Raw genomic sequence first — 25367 nt, 5'->3', positions numbered from 1 at the left:
AGTAAAGTAGATACCACGTTGAACAGCTACAGCACAAAAACGTAAGGACAGGCAGACAGAGTGAAATGTGGGTACCAAATCAGATCAAGTTTCCCTATTCTCCCATGCAAAGAGTTCCTAAATGAATTTGGATTCCTTTACATTACTTAATCTGATTCACCTAGTAAAGTCCTTATGTCATGCACTGAAGGGCATTGGATTGATCTGTACCTGGTGCATTGAAGGGCATTAGATTCTGAGTATTGTGCACCATATGTTAGGAGGAGCAGTACCTACAAACATTTCCATCTCCCTAAAAGAATGCCCAGGTAGGGTTGGCTGAGTACATTCACCCTAGCTGCAGCAATAGGTTTTGCCCTTCCCAAAGGGAGACATGAGGGCCAAAGAACCACGTGAAATAAAAGGCTGAAACTCTTCCAGTACCAAGGACTAAATTGCCAGACTCTGACCTGTTCCTGACACACAAGAAGGCACTGCTCACTGCACGTCACACCTGAGCTAGGCCTTCAAAAAAGCACAAAGTAGGTGATTAATTTTGCACATGTAAGCTACACTTTTAGACTCAGCACTCTGTGGGCTCCTGTTGCATTGGCATTGAAGCTGTAATCCATTACATGTGGCTGGCTAGATATTTCCTCCACAAAGTGGGTATTTATAAGACTAATGAGAATGTCAAGGACTTTCAGCCTTCCCAGTTTAAATTTCCACTCATATAACTGCCTTAATTTCGATTTATATTGTTCATTTTAGTTTCAAACCACATACCTGCCACATAAATAGCCTAGACTGACTAGTCCTGACTGGTTAAAAATCGGCAGAAACAACTCAATAAGACAGAGGTCTGGCAAGAGTCCTCCGTTGAAGGTTTGGAATCTCACAGTCACTTAGGAAAATGGGAGGCTGCATAACTGAACTCATTCTATAGTTCCCATGGGAACAAAATAAATATGTGAAGCACAGTAAGGAACAACCTTTTACAAAGGCATCACCAGATCACCAAACCGAACCCCAGCATCACTTCACTATGAGGTTTGCCCTCTTCACGGTGAAGTCTTAGACTGGAGCAGAAAGATCCCCTCACTTCCTGGTCCTAAGCTGAACAGGATGCAAAATAAACACTAACACCAACTACAGCAGGTATTCACTACTCCCGAAGTTCAGCTTTGAGTGGCAACAAATTACATTTTGATAAAATAACCCATGGATGTGGCTCAAGCCTCCATGAAATCATGGACAGCTGGCACTTTATTGATCTTTGATTTCACAGCAGTATCCTTGTGCTGGTACCTTTGCCTCCTGACATCTCAGTCATTTCAGAGTTAATGGCTGGCTAAACCAGCATTGCCAAATCTGAAGGTCTTGTTTTTCAATTGAAACCAAAATCAATCTCTTCACAGTGTTTCCTCCCTACACTGATCTTTCTGTCCAGGACTTCAGATCATCCATCCCAACAGGGCAAGTATTTGGAATAGATCTCTACCAAGCTGAGTGAAAAGTAATTCAAGGATATACGGCAAAAGATGTCCTCACAAAACTCTTCTTCCTTGAAAAGTTCAAGGAATCCTATGCCACCTCTAACAATTCCCTTCTTGCAGGTCTCATCCTCCATGCTAAGATTAAAAGCATGGTCAGGGATGATCGAGCAGCTCCTTAAAGTGATCGAAGCCTGATTCAAACATGACTCACATCTCATCTATTGCAAGTGAGCAACTTGTGTTGAAATCCCTGTCACTGTAACATGCATTAGAATAGTAAAAGCACCATAAGACAGCAAACACCGCAGCAACACAGTGGTTTAATACTCACACTCAGCAGGAGGCACTTGTTTTCTTTGATGGCGCCTATGCAGCCCACGAAGCCAATGATCATGACAAATGTCCCTGTGACGATCAGTAGGTTGGCAGCTGACAGGGACGGGAAAGAAGAGGAGAGGGTGGCAAAGTTCCCTTGGGTAACAGCCAGCCAGATGCCTACACCAAGGATTCCACAGCCTCCCAGCTGGGAAAACAAAGAGAAACAGAGAAACTCAGTTATTGTATCCAAGCAACTCCAGATATTAATCCATGTCAATATGGCAGTGGTAGAATGGCTCTGCTGAGGTAACCCAGCAGTTACACCTAATAGGAAATGATCTCTCCTTATGGCATTTTCAGTGGTGCAAACAAAGGAGGAAGAAAAAAATTACACAAAACTCATCAGTAATATGTAACACTCGAGAAAAAGACACAGACTTCCTAAATTCAAGACATAACTTTAGATACCAGGTCTCTTCCTCTCTGGTGAAAAAGCAGACACTGAGTAAAGGACAGATTTCCCAAAAGTTTGGCTCTCCTTTGTGAGAACTGAAAAAATTCAACGGGATTGAAAAAAATCCATGTCCTATTTAGGTACCTTTGAGAGCTGCAGCTGAGAATGGCTGAAGTACTTTTGATACCCTTTTCTTCCCATCCTAATATACACAGTCTCTCATCCCTGACACATGCCATAAACAAATCCTGCCAGAGCACTTGCCTGGCAGAACACCTCATTATTCTTGTTATTAGCTCCTGTCCAAGGTCTAGCCTCTCTTGGAAGCAAGAGAGCAGTTAAAGTATAAAGGGACCAGAGAAGGAGGAAGAATCCTCCCATAACATTAAAACCCCCCAAACATGTTTACTCCTAATGTGACACTTCATTGGTAATTCAATCCTCAGAAGAGAAGTTGGCTGGTTTAGGAAAAATTTGAGGAGGAGCAGCAATACAGGTTTCCTAGGCACAGGAACAAGGAAAAGGGAGGATGTCAGTGCAGGCAGCAGCCACCACAAAAGCATAAAATTTACAATTATTATATACACAAGGAACTTTCAAAAACTGCATTTATAACTGTGAGGAAATCTGCAGAATTGTAACAATCTGAGTAAAGCTGAGCAATTAAACAGAATTAAATCGAAGGGGGTTTTGCATTATTATATAGTCACTGTGCTGCTCATCACTTAGGTTTCTTTCCTGCTCTCCCTTTAAAATAACCAATTTTTACTGAGTTTTATAATTGCACTTTATTACCCAAATCAATTAAAGGCTAGGAAAGAAATTGTGTTCCTAAGAGTATTAAGCCAGGCACAGGAGCATATCCATTAAATACCTGCATAAAGTGGATGAACATAAGGCAACTCATGAACCAGGGAGGGAAAAAGATAGAGCTAATCCTGCGGCAGAGCTAAACCTCAGAAATGAAACATAGAAGAGAAACACAAAAGCCAAAGTAATTTCTTACACTAATTACTAAGGTTGTCTCTGAATGCCACTGAATTCCCCCACAATAGAGGACAATAAAGGCAACTATGTTTTAAGGCAGAACTCCCCATCCAAGTTGCAGATCAGTCTATTTTGTTCAGAACTAAGGGACTAGACTATGCCTCATTGCAATGCATCTCAGTTGCACCAGCCTGTGCTGAGAGTTTTCCTGAGAAAAGGAAAACTCCTGGACACAGGGGCTCAAATCACCTCACTCAGTAGCATATTACAATATTACAAGCATCCCATATCACTAAATTCACTCTTTCTCAAGTACCCTCTACAAGAACCATGGAGGTTCTTGTTGTAGTCCATGCCATGATCATACACACTGGATATACCTTCCCTCTATGTCCACTTAGAGACCATGATCTTTAAAGTGGTCTAAAATGATTAAAAAAAAAACAAGGAAGAGGAGAGGGAAGTATTACTTAAAGAAGGTAATCCATAAAAAATCATTTAAGATAACTGAGGGAATATAAACAAAAGCTATCATCATGGCCCAAGGGAAAAAAATGGAATCAAATTAGGAATAAATTCCCTAAAATGGGAATAAAACTCTGAATGTCTATCGGACTACAGAACATCATCCAAGGAGAGGTGGTAGAAACCCAAGCTAAAACCAAACTGGTCAGAACATTGACACACAGTCAGGAATAGCACTAAACTGGCCAAGGAATGGGGTAGAAAGCACAACTGTACTTCTGCCTCTTCAGCCTGGAGGAGGTTCTGCCTCAAAAATCAGTCTTGGAGCTGCAGGCACAGTGAGGCCGCACCGACAGACCAATTAAGCCTAAAGAAGGTGGATGCCCAGCAGCAGCAGAGGCATGACCTTGCAATATGTTTAGCTATTATCTGCAGTCCTTTGTTCAGAAGCAATTCAACAGCACCAGTAAGAGGCAGCTTTTTTCATCAGCTTTCATGCCCCCCTGCGTTGCTACACTGCTCTGAGTGATACCAACACCTACAGCTATCATCCTTATATTAAAGGAGGACGCTGTAAAGGCAAGACCTGCTTGCCTGCTCCTCCATCACCCACTAAGTTCTTTATGCCATCCAATGCATAATGCTTAAGACATCATTGCCTGGACATTCGAATCCAGTCTCTTCTGACTCCAAAGTCGTTCTTGTTCGCGGAAACTGGAAATTCACCAGTAGCACAAAACATCACAGAAGTAGGACACAATTCGTGCAAAATGCCACGATGGTGGCTATGCCCATTTAGATCAGGGATGAATATTTCAGATCAGTTGGTCAGCAGGAGTATCTCAGTACACTGCCCTTGATTCAGAGATACTCTCCATCTTCCTGTTTTTGAAGAGATAATGCACAGCTCTTCCTTAGGTTGATTAACCAAACCCTGACAGTGCAAAGGGATCTCTTGAACATTAAAACACCTGGCTCAGGCCGGACTTCCCAACCTCAGCACACACTACTGAAGACTGCTTCACCCTAGTCCAGTCTTTTTTCCACATCAGAACATCCCCTCGTGGTCCCCAAATAAATTTCCTCAGTTGTCACACCAGGCCATGGGAAACAGGCTGCCCTTAATTCTCGTCTAAACGGCTCGTTAAAGCTCCCTTTTCCCCACAGGGTGAAGCACATCTGCAAGTCTCTGCTCACTGGCCTTTTTAACACTCAAGCACCTGGTTAAGGCAATGCTTAAGGGAACCAAGACCCACCAAGACAGCCACAGGAGCCTTTCCAACAATAGCCAAATGTTTTCTGAAAAATTCAAAAAGCTTGTTCCCTGCCTGTCCTGCCCCACCCCCCCATTCTGAACTGAACAGCAGTGTAATTCCCAGTCTAAAATCCAGGGATTAGAGGGATCACGTTTATTTATTCTGGATCAGAGCCAAGAGAAAGCTGTTGTAGTTGGTTCTATACTGCTTGTCTGGTTTTACTTTGTCCTCTTGGTATCTAAGGCCCTATTAGTTAAGGATAATTTTATGTAGTTATTTATGATGTCCCCTTTCCTCTACTTTTTCTCTCCTTACCTCATCCCCACCTCCCAATCCTTTTTTTTGTATCAAACACTCAGAAGCAGAGTGAGGAGATGATAAGTTTTGACAGTTTGCAGGGCTTGCCGAGATATGAAATTAAACAAAACCATTAAAGGGGCTATTCTTGATAATTTGGGGACTTCTATGCAAACAGTGATGCTGGCATGGATAAAAGAGAAAACATTAAAATAAAGATTAGTGAGAAGTCTACAGTTTAAACCTGATCTACTGGCAGCCAGATGTATCAACTCCACTTAGTGAGTGCAGAGCTGACTTAAAAAAAAAATCCCCTTGAAAGATGTCAGGCTGACAACAACAATTTTTTTAATTCTCTTGTGAAATGTTTAACACGTTATTTGCCTAATTGTTCATGATAATCCACTCTCTTGCAAGCAAGGCAGCTCATGGCAAGACCTGAAACAAAATGATCCTTCCTCTAACATTTTTTACCCCGATAAATGTTGCACATTTTTTTGCAAAATCTTTTATTCTAAAGTCAAAACAGTGGGACACCAGAAGGACTACTGTCATAGCCCTGAGACTTGGGAAATTTGAGTCAAGTGTCTGCTCCAAGGCAGACGTCAGCGTAAGTCTCAACTAGGCTATTTAGTGTGTCTGTGACTGCGTTGCAAAATTGTGAGTGGGTTCTTTGGAAGCCCTGGACTGTGCAATTGGCTCTGGAAGGAGCAGATTATTCTGCTCAAGACAAATTGCTCATAGGCATTTATACAGCAGTCAAGCAGCAAAGCAGGTGTCTTCCTCTAAAAGCATAGATTGAGTCTCTCTTCTTCCCCAAGAGGTACACAGACGTGCACTTGCTCTCTTGGCAAAAAAGCTGCCTATGGAATTAGATCCTCCACATTGTTCTAATGGTCTGGAAAATAAATTATTCAGGCTTCAGTGCATACATTTAGAATTGATCTTACAGTATGATAACCAAAGTAATCCCAAACAGCCCTGGATATATGCATGTTGGTGGAGAAAATTATTCTGAAGTTACAGCTACACACTTAAAATACTGCAGGAGAAACTGTCTCATTGTTCACGATAATGGTGCTGGTGTCTTTAAGTGGGTTTTTTATTGGTTTTATTACATGGAAAATGCATCTAATTGAGGCTTTTCATATTGTATCTGATCAGGATCTACTCATCATACTTCCTCTTTTAGCTAAAAAAAAAATTCCTTGTGTTATTAAGAAAAATGCTGATAACAGAATCCAAGTGGATTCTGAATAAACAGTTGTTTTGCAGTTAAACTAACTCCTCTGGAGGATTTTTCTCCCCTAGTCTCTACATATTTAAAATAAAGGGGTTTTCTCAATCCCACTTTCATGAACATGCTTCCCCCTCTAAGTATGGAGTGAAAGCATACAGTGAAAAAATCAACATTGAAGTATCAACAGCAGCGATGTGAATGTTATCCAGCAAACGTTCCTGTAATATCAGGCATATTTAAATTACTGATCCTTTCTGCTAGACACACAGAGGAGGTGGAAATGGAATACATATATACACAGACAAGATCCAATGAACCAAGAATCTAACACGGAAAAAGCAGAAGCACGTGCGCAAACGCAGAGGCCGTGGCGCTCTATATAAACACGTGCAAACAACCTGTTCATGTAGCTGTTGCCTATCTAGGGGGAAGGAGGAGTCACTTCTGGAAAACACCTTCAAGCAGGTAGTTCATGGCCATCATGGTACTGAAGACCTCGCAGACATCCATCTGCACCCCACCACCAGGACCCGCTGCCACTACGCGGGATAACTGAATTTGCGGGTGGTGTCCACTTCGGCAAAGCTCATGTGACATAAAGTAGTGGTATCACCTCAGAGTAGCACAAGCTGTATTTCTTTCACTAGTTAGAAGTCTGAAATTTAACAAATACAGGATAATAGACAGAAATTTAACAAAGGATGCTACAGAATTTGATCCTTTTTGTGCCTCTCATTTTAGAAAGTTAAATGGAGTAGTAAATGTGGAACGAAGCACATTTCTACCCTTGAGAGTATCAAGGCTAAAACTAAAGGATATGTGTAAACCTCATTCAAAATGGCCATGATCTGAGCTGTGTCCTTTTAGCAAGAATTTTAAAAGAACTAGGGAAAAAATATTTGAAAAAAGATCAGTTAGTAGGGACCACAATCCTGGAAAGAGACTAAAACAGTAGAAGTAAACAGTAGCAGTAAATAAACACCAACGTGGAATGGGAAAGGTGACTAGAGGATCATTATTCATTTTTCTTAAGATTAAAAAAAAGATAGAGGTTATTCGGTCTGCAGGTTGAAAACCAATAAAGTAAGCACTTTTTCACAAGACATTTAATTAAATTCTGGAATTCCTTGCCACAGAGTTTTGCGGATGTCAAAATATATGCAGGTTCAAAAAGGGATTACACAAATCAAATGAGGACAAGGTATCATACCATTTCTTAAAAATGATATTTTACTTGCAGCCTTTGCTCCATTAACTGGAGCAGCTGCTAAAAATGTCCTGTCTTGTCCCTGCTTTTTTCTTACATTCTCTCTAAGCATTTCTGAGCAACCCTGACCAAAAATAGGGTACTTGTCTAGATGAAACCCTTTTAACGTCATGGCCACTTCTATGTTCTCCCTATTTCACCCTCTTCCCCTCCCTAGTTTGAATGTTCAGTTAAAGTTTGAATTTGATTTTTTTTTTCACTCACTTCCTTGACTTGGCTTCAGCCTCTTTTCAGAGACAGAACTTTAGATACAGACAACGATCAAAGAGTTAAATCCGTTTCTCCTTACCTACATATCACACTGGTAGTGTATCAATGAATACACAGCTTACTTCAACCCAAACTTTAAAAATCTGTTCAGTCATCAAAATTATCAAATTTAGAAACAAATTCAAAGTCTCTTCATCTCCCTCAGATCCACTGGACCTATAAATGCGGCATTTCTTTTCTTGTCAGCATGGAGATCCTATTGAGCCTCTTCTCTCTCAGACTCAGCAAATCTGGAGTAAGACCTGCTAACCTCTACACACCCAGTCCACCAGATCTTTCTGAAGATTAGTTGAAGGGAAATCCTAGACTTTATTCCCAAGCATACCAGACTCTGGTGTTAATGCAATCAATAGGTAAACTAGAAACACCACAGTGCTTATGCACATGTTTTCAGTATGGCTGATGGAATTTGGGCAGCCATCAGCAAATTCTCACCTGTCATCACTTCAGAGCACTTGAGCTGTCTCATAACTTACATCAAAAAATCAATGAGAACAGGGCTTACAGGTCCCCTAGATCATTCAAAACATGTCCCTGATTTCCCACCCTAGGGAGTAAGCAGCCTTTTAAAAGCTTGGCTGAATGCAAGCATATCCTTTCCACCCCATGCTACACCCACACACCTTTAGCACCCTGATTGTCAGGCTGGATGGTTAAGCACAGCCCCCTGAAGAAGTCTTTTCAGAGAAAAATAATTAAGGGTAAAAAATGTCCAATCTATTGAGTCTTGGGATAGACCCCAAAAGTCTTGAGACTTGAGATTTCAACAGTTAAGCACTTCATGAGGTTTGCACAGAAGGAGAGAAGGGGAGGGGAGGAATAGAAAAAGGAAAGGAGAAAAAACACCAAGCCTGTGGTCTGTAAAGCCCCACTGTAAAAGGGAATAACCCAGAAAATCCTGTCTTCATCTAATTCAGATGGGCTCTCCATTGTGTTGCTTCTCAGACATGTCCATTCTCAACTCCTAAAGAGTGATAGCTCCAGTAGATAAATCCAGTAGGCAGACATTATTCCAACTAATCACACATCACAGACAAATGTTGCCCTATTCCCAGAATCAAGGCTTTCTTTTAGAACATCTACTCATGGCATTATGTTCTCTCAAGCCAAAATCTGGTGTCATTTAATTTCACTTCAGAACTCTTTCACTAATATCTCCATGACTTACAGGAAGATATTTTAGAACAGCACAACTGTGTAAGGCACAAAGCATTTCAAATGCCAAGCTCTCAGCTCTGCATATAAGCAGTAAAAGTTTAAAAGTTCTATGAAACTAGTTGTTTGCCTTGACATCTCATATTCTTTTCATTTTTGCTTGAAAATTACTATTTAATACAAAAATCTCATCTTGCAATATGGATCAAGCAGCAGAAAAACGCCTCCAAGAGTTGGAGGCCTACATGCCCAGCTGGTGTCAACCAGCACAACCAACTGGTCACCACCCTGGCCAACAATAGCCAAGGATCCAGTCTGGAGGTCACACTAGACATTTTCTCCTGAATTAACATCCTGTCTCCCTCTCCTTTAGAAGCCAGTGTCTTGTTGTAGTGCAACACAGTGTGCAGCATTCAACATAATTTCAAAGTAGATGTGATGTACCACCTTCCATGAGCCTCAACTTGATATCCTGCACGACAGGCAAAAAACTGTTACATGAACACAGGTAGCCTGATCATAGCACAGCAGTGCTATAATCATAACCTTGTTCTGCCTGCCACCATGACATCCTGGGATTCACACCCTCGCTGCCCTGTAACTCCACTGCAGTCTTGTCAAAGGTTAGAAGAAACACAGGCCAATAGCTCATGTTGTTGCTTTTCTTCCTTTTAGACTCTACAAACAGGCTTTGTTTTAGGATATTCCACCCAGTGCGTGAGCCTGACAAATACCAAGTGATTTTATCAAGCCTAGAAAGAGCTCTGAAGTCCCGTTTGTAGACCATGTGGGCAAAGAAACATCACAAGAAGGGCATTTATTTTCATAGTGTCAATAATGGAAACATGAAATGCTGCTTTTTCAGTTATCCTGGTGAGGATTGAGCCTCAGGAACTTAAGCCTTAAGAAATTCATTATTCTTTCCCAGTTGAGTTCCACCACTAAATTGCAGTCTCATACAACTGAAGTAAATCTGGAGACAATTGAAGATGTCAAAAGACAGAATATCATGCTGACACCCCGCTAATGGAAAAGTGAATAAAGAGTCATTCAGCTAATCCCTGCTGTTTTATGAGTAGCATTCTCCTACATACTTTCTCCTCCAAATCGTAGTTATCTATCAAGTACAGTTACAGAAGAACGGAACTACAACATTTATGAGTTAATACACTCAATCTAAAAAGCGATGGCTTCCTTTCATGAGCTCAAAATTCACTGAAACACTTAAATGTGTGCTCAGTCACATCCTTATTCAGCAAAGCAATAAAAAGCATGTGCTTAATGGCCACTGGCTTTAATTAGACACATCTGTAGTACACTTAATTGCCCCATGATGCAAAGCTCTTATCATTGAGGATGCAAAAATTTGCAGAAATAGAGAGGTGAGAATGACCTATTAAGGCAGCATTGCTGACAAAAGATTAAACACGATCAAAGAATATTAAAAAATGGTGATTATCAGTGTCACAAGCATCTAATTTGGCAATATGCCTAAACTCTAATTCAAATTAAGGATTATTAGTAACACATTGAGTTAATGACAACACACTGAAACAGAGCAAATGCATGAGTTAGAAAAGCAAAAGGGATGAATTTACTACAACTACTCTTTTCATGTTCTAGTTTTAGCTGCTGCCAAACTGAAGCTGTTAAAGCTTTTTCATCTGCTCCTCAAATATAATTTCTAAACCCACCTGGGATTACTGTAATGAAATGGATACAGTTGTAACGAGGAATACACGCATGAGATCTGGAATCAGAATCCATCAAATGAAGTTAAATCTTTTAGCAGAGAAGCAGAGATGGGAGAAAACTGGGTGTGACCAGGAGTCCCTGTTCTGTCTCATCCCTATAGCAATAAATAACTTTTAAAATTACTTTGTAGCATAAACTGGGAAAATACCAGATCTGGAGCTCTGGATGCAATTTTAGTCACCCGTTGTCATGCACATAGCACTAAATACTGAAAGCAATAGAAGCAGACACAATTGTAAAGTTTGGTCTTTTATGCAAAACAGAACGTGATTTCTGTAAAGGAGATTGCTGATGGATAATTTTACCTGAACCATTTGGTGAGATGCTGAGAAAAACTGAGGATAATGAGCCTCAAATAATGACTCCAGAGGCCATAGCTCAGTTCATTGGTTTACCACAGATTTCTTGCATTAGATAAAGTCTAAATTATTTGGTATCTTTACAGCTTTACTCTCCTCTAGAGGTACTGGATGGGTTTAGAGTAAACGGTAGTGAAATATTAGGATGATACCAGCCATATAAAAACCAAAGATAAACAAACGGGTTTCTTATAAAAATACAAAGATGACAGAGATGGTCAATCTATTTCATACTACTCAAAGAGTTTTTAAAACATGTTGCAACAGGCACGATCCGCAGAAAAGTAAAATGAAAATCAACTTTATATTGCACGTTTAATCCGTACAAAGGTATGTAGATAGCACAAGGCTGGTTGCTATAGAAACATCCACAGTGAACACAGATACTGCAGTTGAAATGCAAAATTAGTCATGTATCTAAGATAGAAAATTGCTGATACTGTCAAAAAAAATTACGACAGCTAAAGATGATACCCTATCACACAAAAGCTTTCAAAAAATAAGAGCCTTGACTGTATAAACCAATCTTTGTTCAGAATATTTAATAAAATAATCTCCCACAGTGCACAGTGGTAGAAGCTGAACTTAGTTTGGAAGTCAAGTCAGATCCCAAAAGTCTCTGGTTTTAGTCCTGGAACTGAGGGCAGGTGGCCTTTACTAACATGCCTGGGTTTTTACACCTCGAGGCTGATTTTAAGAGCCTCCTTTCTCAGGTCCCAGACTGTGCTGATGTGTTCCACTGTCATTATGCCTATTTTTCCTGATGAAAACCTCTTGGAAGAGGAATTGTTCTTCTTTGCAAACTTACAGTCTACATGATAGAACGTTGTCTTCAATTCCTCCAGTAGCAATGCAGCTACGCCACATTTTCTGCTCCCATTCAGCTTTCTCAAGTTTACTCATTAGCCAGGGACAGTGTCAGCAAGAATACATACAGGGTCACCATCTAACACTGTTCTCAAACCTACCAGCTTACAGCAGAGGGCTGTAGGCGAGGGTAAGTGAGAACACCTGCAGTACAGCACCCCCCACCTCTGCCTACCACAGATATTGTGCCTGCAACCTGCTCTCTCTGCCCAGGTGCTGCAAACACCTGAGGCCAGACAAACGTTCTGTATCACAGGAAGTCCCTTCCCATTATTCTCCAAGTCCACCTCCAAAAACCACAGGACTCTCAGGTTGATTCCTGTAACACCCAACTTTCATCTTGAGGAGCCCTCCTCAGGAACTGAGCCCATCATGAGAAGGGATAGAAAGGTTTTAGGAAGCAGCAGAACTTTTACACAGGATCTCATTTCCTGAAGTTAAGCTTTCCATGGGGACGGGGAGAATGACCAAACTTGTACATCACAACTGGCTTTCAATGAGAAGTCTTTTTTTTAAACAGTCCCATCAATTAGTGGCTCACGTGGTCATAGGAAGGGTTTCTGCCACATTCAATATTGATCCCCTGATCAATAACAGACTTGTGAGCAATAATCACACCCTAAAGCCTCACATCACAAAGCTCATCTTCTTTCACTGAACACCATCAGAAAGCTGAGCAAAACACATTCTGAATCTTTTATGGATTCTTTTTAATGGATTCTTAATAATATTTGTACAAGCAAACAAAGTATTTACTTCCATCGCAATTGCCTAACAATTCCATGTAAGCAGTCCCTTGTAACAAAACCAGCATTACGTCTGGAATAGCATCTCTCACTTCAATAGTTCAAATGCCTTGTCAAGAAAACTATTCTAATTGGGTAGGAGTACAAGAGAAAGCAAAGATTATTCCCTTGTTTTATGTTAGCAATTTTTAATGATTGTTTATTTATATTAGACTTTGCTATGCAATAGCACATCTGAGGCTGTTTATACACAATTGTTCCTATCCCAAGCCACTTCCAAGAATGGGCAGTGTGCCATCAGTAATGAATGGCACCTCAAATAATCTCTTTTTCTGTTCTAGTTATTCCCAAAGGAAACATTACAGTCCCCTCTTATCACCAACCAAATATCTGCTATGGAGGCATTTCAGATGCTTTGCAATAAACACATTTAGTTAAACAGATCTGTGATCAGCAGCTTCACTGCAATGTACAGACAGGAGAGCTCACAGAATCCCCTGCTTTCACATTTTATTTTGCTTTTTCTCTTTCGTGGATCTGTGGAAATGAACCCTAAGACTAAGATGTAAAAATGAATGTAAATATTCCCTCTGGGACCGTCCAAACAATGAATATACCCTAGGGGCTCCCTCCAAGTAGTCTTCTGGTTATGTAAGTACTGTTGACACTTCTGGACTGCAGAATATTTCTAGACTAAGCTTCATCTTTTATTTGTCAGATGCTACATGATACAACACAGAAAGACTGCAAATATTTCTTCTGATTTCAGGTCTATACCACCAGCATTCAGCCATCTAGGGTAGGATTCAGGTCACCTACCTTTTGATGTCAATGCTATTAGTGGTGCCTAGAAATCAATGTGGCTAATCATAGTGCAAGCCTGACTTTGGTCAGCTGAAGTGCTCCCCAGACACCATTAATGGCATTGACCAGAACTGCCCTGACTGCAGCAGCAGCCTGGACGCCTTGAGTTAGGGCAGCTCCAACCTCAGCTCAAATCCATCTGCCCAGACTCTCCTTCATTTGTCATTGGAAGGAAACAGGCATCTTCAAAGTTCACTCCAGCCTATTCTAGAATATGCATTCAGGACAAATGACCCTTTGGAAAACCTACTGTATGCAGCGACTGAAGGGTAGGGGGAGCAAACAGCACAGACAGCTTAAAATCCCTCCCTAAAAGACAGAAAAGATGATTCTCTCTTCAAAGGTCAGGTTGTGAAGCTTCACAATCCTCTCTGAGGTAATTTGGAAATTAACTCATCTATCCTTATTAATTAAAATTACATATTGGGGTTTTTTATTCCTTGTGATAACAACATGCCATCACATAGATATTCAACCCCCATGTGTGTGCAAATACACACAGAGAGCAAGAAGAATGAAATTATCTAAGTTCAGCAAGTCCCTTCTAGTCAATACTCATGGACAGCATTCAGATACACTTACATTCTTGCACTGTCCATTACGGGTATTGCTTAGTAGCTCTTAATAAAGGGGCATGACTGACATGAATTTATTGCTTTATTACTTTGCCCCTCAGGTTATAAATTCATGAAACAGTTGTAGTTTATTGCATTTTTATGTTTGTCAGTTTTATTTACACACACTTTCTCGCCATTAGATGGGAAAAAGCTTTTGGGTTTCTGCAGATCCTCAATCATTCTGTGCCAGGGCCTGAAATGAGATGAAAACAAAAACTTCTGGCTCATCTAAAAATAAACAGTCATCTCAAACACTTTCTTAGCACACCCTTCCATCATAAAGTACTGCTACATAAATATGTCTTCATAAATTATATATCTTAAGTCTTTGTGTGCTCACAGCAGTTTACCAATGAATGTTCTGCAATACCTGCTTAAAAAAACCTAGACATAAAATCATTGCCAATGATGATAAATGATTACAGCTTAATAACAGTCAAGCTGACAAAGCTGAAATGTCCACAGGGTGCACTGCAATTCAAATGCCACAGGTGAAAAAATAAAAAGCTTTCAAATAGAAATGTTCCCAACTTCAGCAAAGAGGGGAAATCTAGAGAACAGCCCTCTAACACCAGGCTGTGTACTAATTCTAGGATGGCCTCCAAAACAAAACACTGGAATTTCATGTAAATTTAGTAGGCAAGAGAATAAATGAACTTCAGAGCAGAAATGGCTGCAATGGCTCTGTGCTTGGTGGGACAGGTCTGACTAAAATCAAAGACAGGCATGGGAGTGAGACAGCAAAGAAAGTCAAACATTGAGAAGCATAACTTTATCCAAACAAGAACAAGAAGGTGAACCATATTCTTGGGTTAACTACAAAATTAGCTTCTCTGCATAGGAAGGTGGAAGGCAGCAATGGGACTCTCAGTATGAAATCTTTCTGTTAAGTTCAGGCTAAAACTCGTAGTTGTGAATCAAGGCAAAAGTCTTATTTAATAACTCATCATGAGGCCACTTGGAGTCTGCAGCTGTACTATAGAGAACCTGCTTTCAATTAATAACCTTTAGCCACTTAAAATGAATCACTGATTTCAAACTGTAAACAGGCAGTGCTGTATAAAGAAAAACATCTCAAGATTATTTCAGCCATCTTCATTCCCATTCTATTAACCATTTACAAGGCAAAACATATTCCAAGGGGCAGAAAGCTCTCATCTCCAGCCAATGAAGTGAATCCCCAAGAGGTAATTCACTTCAATATTATTCCTTGCCTTTCTCAGTCTCCCAAGGGTGAGTGAGCTTTACCAGCAAGCAAGAGCAGGACAAGTTTACCAGGACAAAACCAACAACAAGAAAAAAATCCAATTTTCAGTCCACCTCCTCTTTTCCATGTCTCTCACAAGAGGCAGGTAACAAAAGTACACAGCTGAAAAGGGAGGAAAGGAAGGCAGGATGAATGAGTGTCCTCTAATGGAAGTGGAGAGATAAAGGTAAAAAACTTGAAGAAAAATATTTTGAGTAAATAGTCTATACTACTTAACAAGTTCCCTCTAGACTCAGTGATCTGGATGAATTCCAGTTCCCTCTCCATCCTTGACCTTCATCTTGAGATATGCCATCTCAGCGACTTTTGTTATTCTCCAGGAACTCTGCATACATCCGTAATTTGAAGACTTTCTGTGTTCACTGAACCAAACCTCCTTTATGTTCAATGACTGCGGTCTCCGATTCGCTTATGGAGGGGGAAAGAAAGAATTGATGGGAGAAGGGAATATCAAGAGGATTGCAGTGGTTAAGCCAAGGGTTGGCATGACATAGCTAGAGAGTGACAATCCCAGAGGGAACGCTAGGGATTGGAAACACTTTCCTAGAGGAAAGCTCTGGAGGAAAAGGCAGAATTCTCAGACTTAGTGGCTGGCCTCCCTTCACTGCAGCAGCACAGGGAGAGCTGATGAAAATATGTCATTGTACTCCTTTATTTTAAGGGGAAAAGTTACTATTGGCAAGCTGCTGTCTGGGTAATTGCTTTCGTTTTGGTCTGGTGAATGTGAGATTTGTTGTCAGCCTTCCAGGGGCAGTGAAAAGCTCATCTATTTTCTCCATTTTATCTGGATAAAATGGCCATGGGATTTGCTCAGCTGGGCAGCATTAGTGTGAATGATTATGAGGAAGTGCTAAAGCGCCACCAAGACATGCACAGCACTACTAGAGCTGTTTATTAGTCCTCTCTAATAAAAACTCGTTCTTATAAAGAATAATTATCCTCAGTTGTAATCTTTAATAGCTATGGCTGGTGCAAGCAGCTAGGTTCTGAAATACTTAAATAAATACTCCTGTCAGAACCTCCAAGGAGTCATGACCAAAGTATGACACAGTTCTCAGGGAGCTCAATGCTGCATCAAAGTCAGCTCTCTTCAGGCTCTCAGTGTAAAATATCATCCTGCTCTGCCAAGCCCAAGGAAAGCACAGTCCATCTTACCCCGACTGCTTTGTAAGTACAATTAGGCACGTTCTATACGCTTACACAAACTCACCCGTTAGAAGAGGCAGAGTAGGAGAGATTTTAAGGACAAGCAGAAACAGCTTGCCCTGCAGTGAGACCCTCTTCTTCAGAAGTGCCCTCCCAGCCACTGCTGCTATTGAAAGAAGTTCTCATTTGGGAGAGGCCTGAGTCTGTCACACTTGCTTTCACTCGGGACAGAAGCTCAGCAGAGGCTTCCAGGCAATATAACGTTTTTCAGACTGAAGAGGAAAACGCTGGCTCAGGCAGGAATCCTACTGCTTTACTCTAATATAATTCTAAAGAGATTCAAAGTCAAGTTCTTTGCCTTTAAACCTAAACAAACCAGGGCCAAGCATGCAGTGAGCCTCAAACAGCTATAAGCAGCCAGAACAGCCCCAAAACTCCAGTGATGCTGGTGGCACAACAACACTTGGTACTTAATATATTGACACTTTTCGGGGCTTTTACCTAAAAGAACTTTTGACAAGTAAAACTTTTGGCTTCCCACACTATTACATTGAAAAAACAAGCATATCCTTACCTTAAAGCCAGTTAGAAATGGGAAAATAACTCTGACAAAGGGGATAAGAGGCTCACAGTGAAACTTTCATGTCTTCTTCCCAAGAGCAGCTCCTGGAAAGCCAGGTTTATTACAGACACAATATACTCACAATAAAACTTTGCTACAGGGCAAGAAAGCCAACGGCTGAGAAATAATTTCTCTCTGCAAAGCATCTGTTTGCTGACTTTATTGCTGTTGTCATCTTGAACTGCAGAATTAAATAGTGGCAACATTTGTATGAAAAGGAGAAATGCTCAGCATCACCAATGAGAAATGGTTCTCCTCTCTTTACATCAGTCTCCAGTTGCTCTCCTTTGTAAAACGGACCCTCAAAGGTTCTAGCAGGAAAAGAGAGCCCAACATTTCTCCAGGTGCCTCTCAATGTATCAACATGTCCAACAGCTCTTCACAGAAGCTAAGGCAGAAGCACTTGGATGTAGGGTTGAAGGGGTGCCAAACCCTTCTACCAGTCCAAGGCATCACCTTTTTCAAAGCAATGGCCATAGGGAAGTGGGAGGCTGTTCCAGCTCTGCAGCTGGAGTGCTGACCAAAGAGCACTTGTTGCCTGTCCCCAGGTCTTAAGGTTATTATTCCTGAGCTGCTCTGGGACATTACAAAGACTGTTTCCCTGCATCCTGTGCAGTATCCAGTCCCCACCGTTAAACTACACCTCCATAAAAGCTCACTACAGTCTGTTCCTGATAGCAGTGGCTTACAGGAAGGCTCACACTTGGGGGTTTCAATGGCTTACCACCACCTGTCCCACAGCAAACAGATTGATGCAAGGGCAGCCAAAGCTCTTCTAGCATAAACTGGGAGAAAAATATCAGCCAAGCAGGAGATAGAGTCTGCAGCAATTCCAGCCTTAACAGGCCCATCTGAGACACTTCAACATGTTCAGCTCTGAGGACATGATTTCTATGTGATGCCAGATGGTCACAGAGAGGGGAAAGAACCACTTACACATAATGCTCTGTACCAAGACGTGCCATCCACCTTTCTGATGTCAGAGCATTTTTTACAAGCATGCCATTCACAGCTAAATTCCACACAGGTGCTGCTCATGCCCTCCACCCCCATGGTGTTTCGTCTGTGGACCAACCAGAGGAGGAGTTTGTGAAAGTGTTTTTGCATTCACACACTCTATTCCCTGCTTAGATTTAATGAAAAGCTGCCAATGTTGCAGGACTAATATAGATACAAAACACAAGGTTTAGAGCTCACTAGATAGACTTTGGTCAATGAAATGCCTCTTGCCTGGGTCTGCAGCTGCTCTGTAATGGGTATGTGATAGGATTTGAACATGCACTGGAAAGTTTATCCAATCCTAATCTGCTACTGATGATCTCTGCTGTCTGTGTAATAATGGGGTAAACCTACAGCCAGGCAGAGCAGATTAGATAGAAAGAAATAAACTAGTTTAAGTCTGTCTGATCTGCAGAACACGCCAGATAAAGCCACTTGTGATACAATAGGAGTTAAGGGAAAGGAAAAAGAAGCCAAAGAAAAAAGAACAAAACCAAAAAAGAAAAAGTTGTGTGCCCTCAAACACACTCATTCACATGCATAACTCTAACAGGGTACTCACTATCCAAATCTCCGATGTAATTCATAATATTTCAATTGCTGAGAGGCATGTATCACATGACATATCCAAACCCAGTGCCTACAAAACAGCACTGACTTCTAAGCAGCTGTGCAAACATGCAGAACCTTTTCCTATATGGTTTATCTCTCCTTTCCACCCGATGTGTAGGGGATATAGCATGCAATAAGGCAGAAAAGCAAAATACAGACCCCTTAACTGTCTTCAACTAAAAGAACTATTGGCAATTCCACACAACTCACTAACTTTCTGAACATAAGCCAGAAACAAGTCAGCAGAGCATTTGCAGCAAGATCAATGGTTTGGAAAATTTGGTCAACTCATACAATCGCACTCAGTAAATGAGAAGAGCCAGAAACAGCAAGAGTGTCTCTCCAGAGGGAGGAGCAGCAGCAACATGAAGTGCAATGAAGCTAAAATAATCGAAATCTTTTTTGTTGTTGTTGTTTTCAAATTCCACTTTCCGAGTTTGTTTGTGAAGAATATCAAGCCAAAACAGAGGCCCAGTTCATAATGCAGAGCATAAAAGCAACAGCATGGCTGGCTATTGATACAAGTTTTGTCTTTTCAAAGACTCCTGTGTGGATTCGCCCGAGCATTTGTACAAGAAGAAAGAATAAGGCAGTCCTCTCTCTTTTCTCACAGTATCTTCCCCTGCCGTTCCAAAGCAGGTGTGAAAAACTGACACACATAAATAGCATATCAGAGCCAGCCAGGGAGAGCAAGTACGAATGAACCTTTTTGGCTCTTTTCTGCAATTGTGCCTCTAGCTGAGTTACTGAATTACAACGAGAGCAAGGGAGGAAAAGGCCACATTGCCACTTTCGGGTTTTTGTAGCAGAGGTCTTGGTTTTGACTTGCATGGCAACAGTGACACGCCTAAAGAAATTTTTACTGTAAAAATTATTACTGAGATTAAACATATGGTTTTTAAAGAGGGAAGCTAAGAGCATAACTTTTTGTAATGTGTGTGTCCCTCTCACCCAATGCACTCTTCCTGCCCTCTTTACGAGCTATTCCCAAACTTCCTCTGATTTCAAGAATTCTGGCTCAGGCTCCCGCTTAACCTTAGCAACTGCTTTATGGTCCTAACAACACTATGTAGTATTTTCAAAGCATCCTTTTTAAAAATAAAAAGGGAAACACTGAAGACAATTTACTTAGTTCAGAAGAAAACTGCCAGAAGGCCTTTCTTTCTTCCCCCTGCCACTGCAGACATTTTCAGCCGGTAGGGCTGTTTTTCAGATGTAGAAATATTTCCAGATAAGTGAACTGAGACAGGTTCCTCTGAATTTTTTTTATGATGAGCACTCCCACCATCACACAAATTCTTGTCATTTTTGAATACAGAACCTACTTGCACATAAATATGCTGTGTTCAAGTGCTTTAGGACTATTTACCACTTGCTATAAAAGAGGACAGGCCCAGAAGGCTGCTGTGCTTCCCCCCACAGCAGGGCAGAGTCTGTTCAGCCTCAGTCTACCTTTTCTTTTTGTTGAAGGAGAGAGAAAGAAGGAAATAATTATGTGGTTTTATTCCTATCTCGTTTTCCACTATTGTTGATTCTACTTTGTATTTTATTTCCCTTCTGGAAAAAGTACAATTCAGTAAGTAAGTGCACAAGGGCTCTTCACTTTGTTGCCACAACAATGGCATTTAAAAAAATAATTAAAAAAAAACACAACAAAACTGTCAGCTTGCAGAATATTACATGAAAATACAACAGCAACAGATTTAACCAAAATTAGGGCTGAAGTGCAGCTTTTCTCTACGTGCCCAAGTTTTGCCACCTAGTGTTTCCAAAGACAGACTGGGCTGGGAACTCCAAAGACTGCAGCTTTACATGAAGAAAGGTGTAACAGCTGAATGAGTCAGAGATCCTTTCACAGACTTGGAAAAGTGCTCTGCCATCCAGCAGATGCCAGGCCCTCAAGAAACTCTCTGATGGTAGATTATGGAAACCACTAAGCATGAAATAACTGTGATATTTTTCAACACTTAACATAAAAAAACAGGAAAAAAAATCCAACTGAAGGGGGACAACAATCAAAAGAAAATAGGTAGGACATCAAAAATACAAACCTGAACTTTATTTGTGTGCATATAGGCAAAAGAAAAAAGATATACTAAACAGGCAAGATATTCCACAGTATAAATCATGCAGCGCCATGGACTTCATCAAATTTAGGTCTGGCACTGTTTTTTACGAGCTTCCCTCCACTACAGGTTTCTATTCCAGGCCCACACCTTTTTCCTTGTCCAACAAAGTGAGCAGCTCCCAGCTGTACAAATGAGCCTTCCTTGTCACCTCCTTGGCTGTTTCCCTACCCTCTGCAAATACAACTGTCACCTCTTGGCTGTTCTGCATCCTGTCCGATTCTTTCATCCCACCTGCATCTTCCTTACAGCATTGCTCAGCTCCCCCTTAGCTGTTAGGAAAGGAGAAGAAAAAAAGAGGAAGGGGAGGAAGGCAAAAAAAAATACCAAACTTTTGTGTTATATTTAATTGCCTTACTCACCTAAAATCACATTCAGCCTTCCTCATTCTGGACAACAGGAATTCTTAAAAATCTGATTACACCCTTCACATGAATCATCTTCTCAAAGGATTTGTAACAATGGTCTACCAAAGATGGATGTTTACTTGTTGCTATACTTCTTAAAATCCCTTTGTCCCAGTATGTGACAGTCTTTACCGAGTAATCCTCTGTGTCATAGATTTAGGGAACACTTTCTGTCAAAATTACAAAGGAACCCAATTGAAGCTGACAGCATATGTTGTCCTAAAAACCTCCAGCATTTGTTATCAATCAAATTGTAAAGCCGAAAGGTTGTCAAACAAATGCAAAAGATGAAACTCCTGCTCCTCACAGCAATCACACATGATGTAAGGGACTGCTATCCCTGAAATACTCATTTCTGGGAATTCAGAGCAATCAGCCCACTGTAGCTGTTCAATGCTATATTGTGATAAAGCACTTCTCTAGACTCTCTTGCTTTAAAGACCATCTGCAGATAGACACATAACTCAAGAGATCACAGCAGAGATGTTCTACCAACAGTCTGGTCATGGTTACACAACTTGCTGTTTTGGCATTTGATGGGTGAGGGTGCTCATGATGAAAATCCCCACATCCCTCTTTTCATGCCCTTCAAGTTTCTCTACTTCTAATGGTTTCATCTGTCTGAATTTGTCTGGAAGAAAACTGTTCAGTAGGAAGATCAGAAGAGCAAAGAGGCAAATCAATCTAAGCCAGAAGGATCAAGACATTGTCACCTTTCTGTGTGCTATGCCCTTCTTGATCCATGCTTTAACTCCAGCTTTTATAATAGAAAACAGATGACCTCACTTCTATAAAAGCTCCTTTTCTATTAATTATTCACCTGTCTAAATTAGAAGTTACTCTGCTCATACAGTAAAAAAATCATATGTGTTATAACACCATCTATAACCCTGCTAAACTAATGGCTCACTAATAAAGTGGGCATCTGCCATCTGATTATAAAATACTTGATTACTCGGGGTAAGCCCAGGAGGTTAAAAAATACTGGCTACAGGTACTTGTCTGTTCTGAAGTGTATGTTTCAGGTCCTTTAATAATTTCCACTACCTGACATAATTACAGTGGATGCAAAGGTTAACCCCATGCCTGCCTAATGCCTTCAGTTTCCCAAGATGTTACATCTCCAGGCAATTTTGATTGTGGTTGTGCTATTTGAGTGGAAGGACTAAAGTAATTGCAGCGCGTGATGGGACAACAGAGCAATGAACATGTGTCATCAGACAGTTGGCACGATACAATAATAACTAGACCAGTAAAGGGATAGAGAATGCTGCAGCATTATCAGCTTTTTCTAGTACTATTCACTCAGGGACTTGCACAAATTAAAAACTGTGATTGTGTTTTGTGAGAAACGGAGGTAAGCACACAGGTATCCTGCTGACATTTTCTACTTGCAACCTATTGCCTTTTGGAAGGGTTCAGCCCTGGATCCTTTTCTCAGACAAGCAGCTGAGAGCACTGGGTGTCTCAGTACGGGTTTCAGAGCATAAACAGGAAACATGGATTTGCAAACAATAGGATTACAGCAGAGAAGGAAGCCCAAATGGATTTTGATGCTAAATGGAAGGATAGCAGGAAAGGAAAGTCTCAGACCCAGCACTCCAATAATATTTCTACTACAGTCCACAAAGAGCCCTCCAAGTAATTTTGTGAAAATGAAATACCACTGTTGTCTTACGGTTTTGCAGGGGTTTGTTGTTGTTTAAACCAAATGTTTATGAAATGGTTTTGAACTGTTATTGCTCATTGTGGGATGTTTACATTTTCCTGCAGAGCAGTATGAGATGTGCTTATTCATAGATGCACAGGGTACATATATTGCTATGCAGTAAAATACCACATTAATTACCAACCCCAGCTCCCTGTCTCTACACTACAGACGCTGGCGGTAACTTTAGCTGAGGGCCATGAAGTAGGGCAACCAATGAATATGTAAGCACACCACAGTACAGAAATACATCTCACTCCACAAGCCTTCTACAGGTAAGCAAAAGAAATATGAATTTTAATGTTTTGACCCTATTTCAAGCCTGCAACTCTTATGGAGGCAATGCTGCTTCTGCAATCATGGTCAGCACTGCATCAACACCACAGCAGTAGAAGGATTCATTTAACAGTACAAGAAAACTAAGGGAAGAAATCTATCTTCCACAGAAATCACTCCCTTACTAAAATAGAAGGAATCCACATGGGTGGTTCTGATGTTGCAGGGGCACTTGCTAAATAATTAGATGAAGCTTTGTGTGAGGACAGGTTTCTTCAGGAGACCAGCCTCACCACTGTGACAGCAGCCCCAAATTTACATCAAAGTACACAAGCAGGCATGGATGCAGAATATCACCAGCATGACAGAACTACTCCAAATATCCACTGACTACAATCTCCAGTATTTTTTTATTACTTTAATAATCACTGACTCCAAAAAAACTTCCCAAGAACAAATGAATTCAAATAAACCACATGCACCACATGCAAGGTTTGTATTATTGCAGCCATTTGGTGGAGGGAAAAGATAGAAAGATAAAGTAGAAATGGTAGAAATGAGCACTCAGCTCTCTCGAATCCAACTCTTGATATCTTGTCTACAAGGCCTTTTCTGCACTCAAAAAGCTGTAGCTACAGGCTTTCACAGCGTGAAACAGGTTGTCTCCATCACACTCTAGGCTGGGTAAAGATCTGCACAATACAAACTTAAGGGACTAAAATCAGCCGCTAAAATCCTTTTGCCGATGAAGATTGTGTAAGCCCAAGACAACATTATGTTGTAGGGTTTTGCCAGCTATTAGCCGGCTGAAAGCTGAATGGGAAGGAAGCTAGTTAAACTGACACAGATGATGCTGAACATTGATTTTTTCACTAAATTGTTGTCCACACAAACCCCAGTATGGACATTCCTGAATTGGTTTAAAATTGACTTATAATGATTTAGTGTATGTTGACTCTCTACTGACTCAGGTTGGGGAAAAAAAGCAAAAGTACTTGTGTCAGAACACAGCAACATGTCCTGTGAAACATCTTAAACAAGAAGAACATGGTTTTCTAATACATACTCTTAACAACATCAAGGTTTGAAGATTTGTCAAAGACGAGGTAGAGCCAAGGGGATACTCATGTAATTGTAAAAAATTCAGAGATTTTATTTAAAAGAAAATAAGCTATTTCATCTGGAAGTTACTTTTCCTCAGCTAAGGCTGGGAAGCCAAACACATGCAAGTCCCAGCCCCAGCTGTTTGCTTCAGTTTGTCCATTTTATTCTGTATTTACTGGATAATCAATGTTTGTGCTGGCAGCTAACACAGACAAAGGACAGGACTTTGTAAAATACCCTATTCTGACCATTCCAAGTGCTGAGCCACCGGGGACACTAACACTGACTTAATGTTCTTTGAACAGCAGTCACCCAGCATGAAAGTCCAGCTGTATCATAACATAACAACACCAAACACAACTTTACAACTCACTTCCCAAGTGAGGACAGTCATCAGAAAAGACCTTTTGGCTCACATTAGACTACACAGCAACCTCGGTGCCAGCACTAGACTCCAAACAACAGTCCAGCTTGGGAATGGCACCTTGACTGCTCACTAGTGGAAGGTGGTTCAAGACCCACAGGTCTACTGTCAAGTCCTATAACAACATAAACCATTTTCATAATGGTTGTGGAGTATCAGAAGAGGGTTGCACATCAACAAAAGGTGACTTACGCAGAACCCCATCTTTACTAGAATCAGAGCTGGAATATCTGCATTCCTGGAGGGAAGATTTAAAGGGAAGTGAACATAAAGAAGAAACTCTT

At 40.8% G+C, this 25367-nt stretch overlaps 1 protein-coding gene across 5 annotated transcripts in view; it reads right to left on the bottom strand.

Annotated features, from left to right (window-relative positions):
- TSPAN4 (tetraspanin 4) overlaps positions 1-25367 on the bottom strand; it is a 364602-nt gene that overhangs the window by 74899 nt on the left and 264336 nt on the right. For all 5 annotated transcript variants that reach the window (XM_050337173.1, XM_050337177.1, XM_050337176.1 and 2 more), the window contains one exon: positions 1807-1998. In XM_050337173.1, the coding sequence (XP_050193130.1) occupies positions 1807-1998 (192 nt within the window). The remainder of the gene's footprint in view (positions 1-1806; positions 1999-25367) is intronic.

Source organism: Myiozetetes cayanensis, unplaced genomic scaffold, assembly GCF_022539395.1.
Source record: "Myiozetetes cayanensis isolate MyiCay16 unplaced genomic scaffold, myiCay2020 scf6-25, whole genome shotgun sequence".
Lineage (NCBI taxonomy): Eukaryota > Metazoa > Chordata > Aves > Passeriformes > Tyrannidae > Myiozetetes > Myiozetetes cayanensis.
Note: the sequence above shows the minus strand (reverse complement) of the source record. Positions and strands in the feature narration are given on the sequence as shown.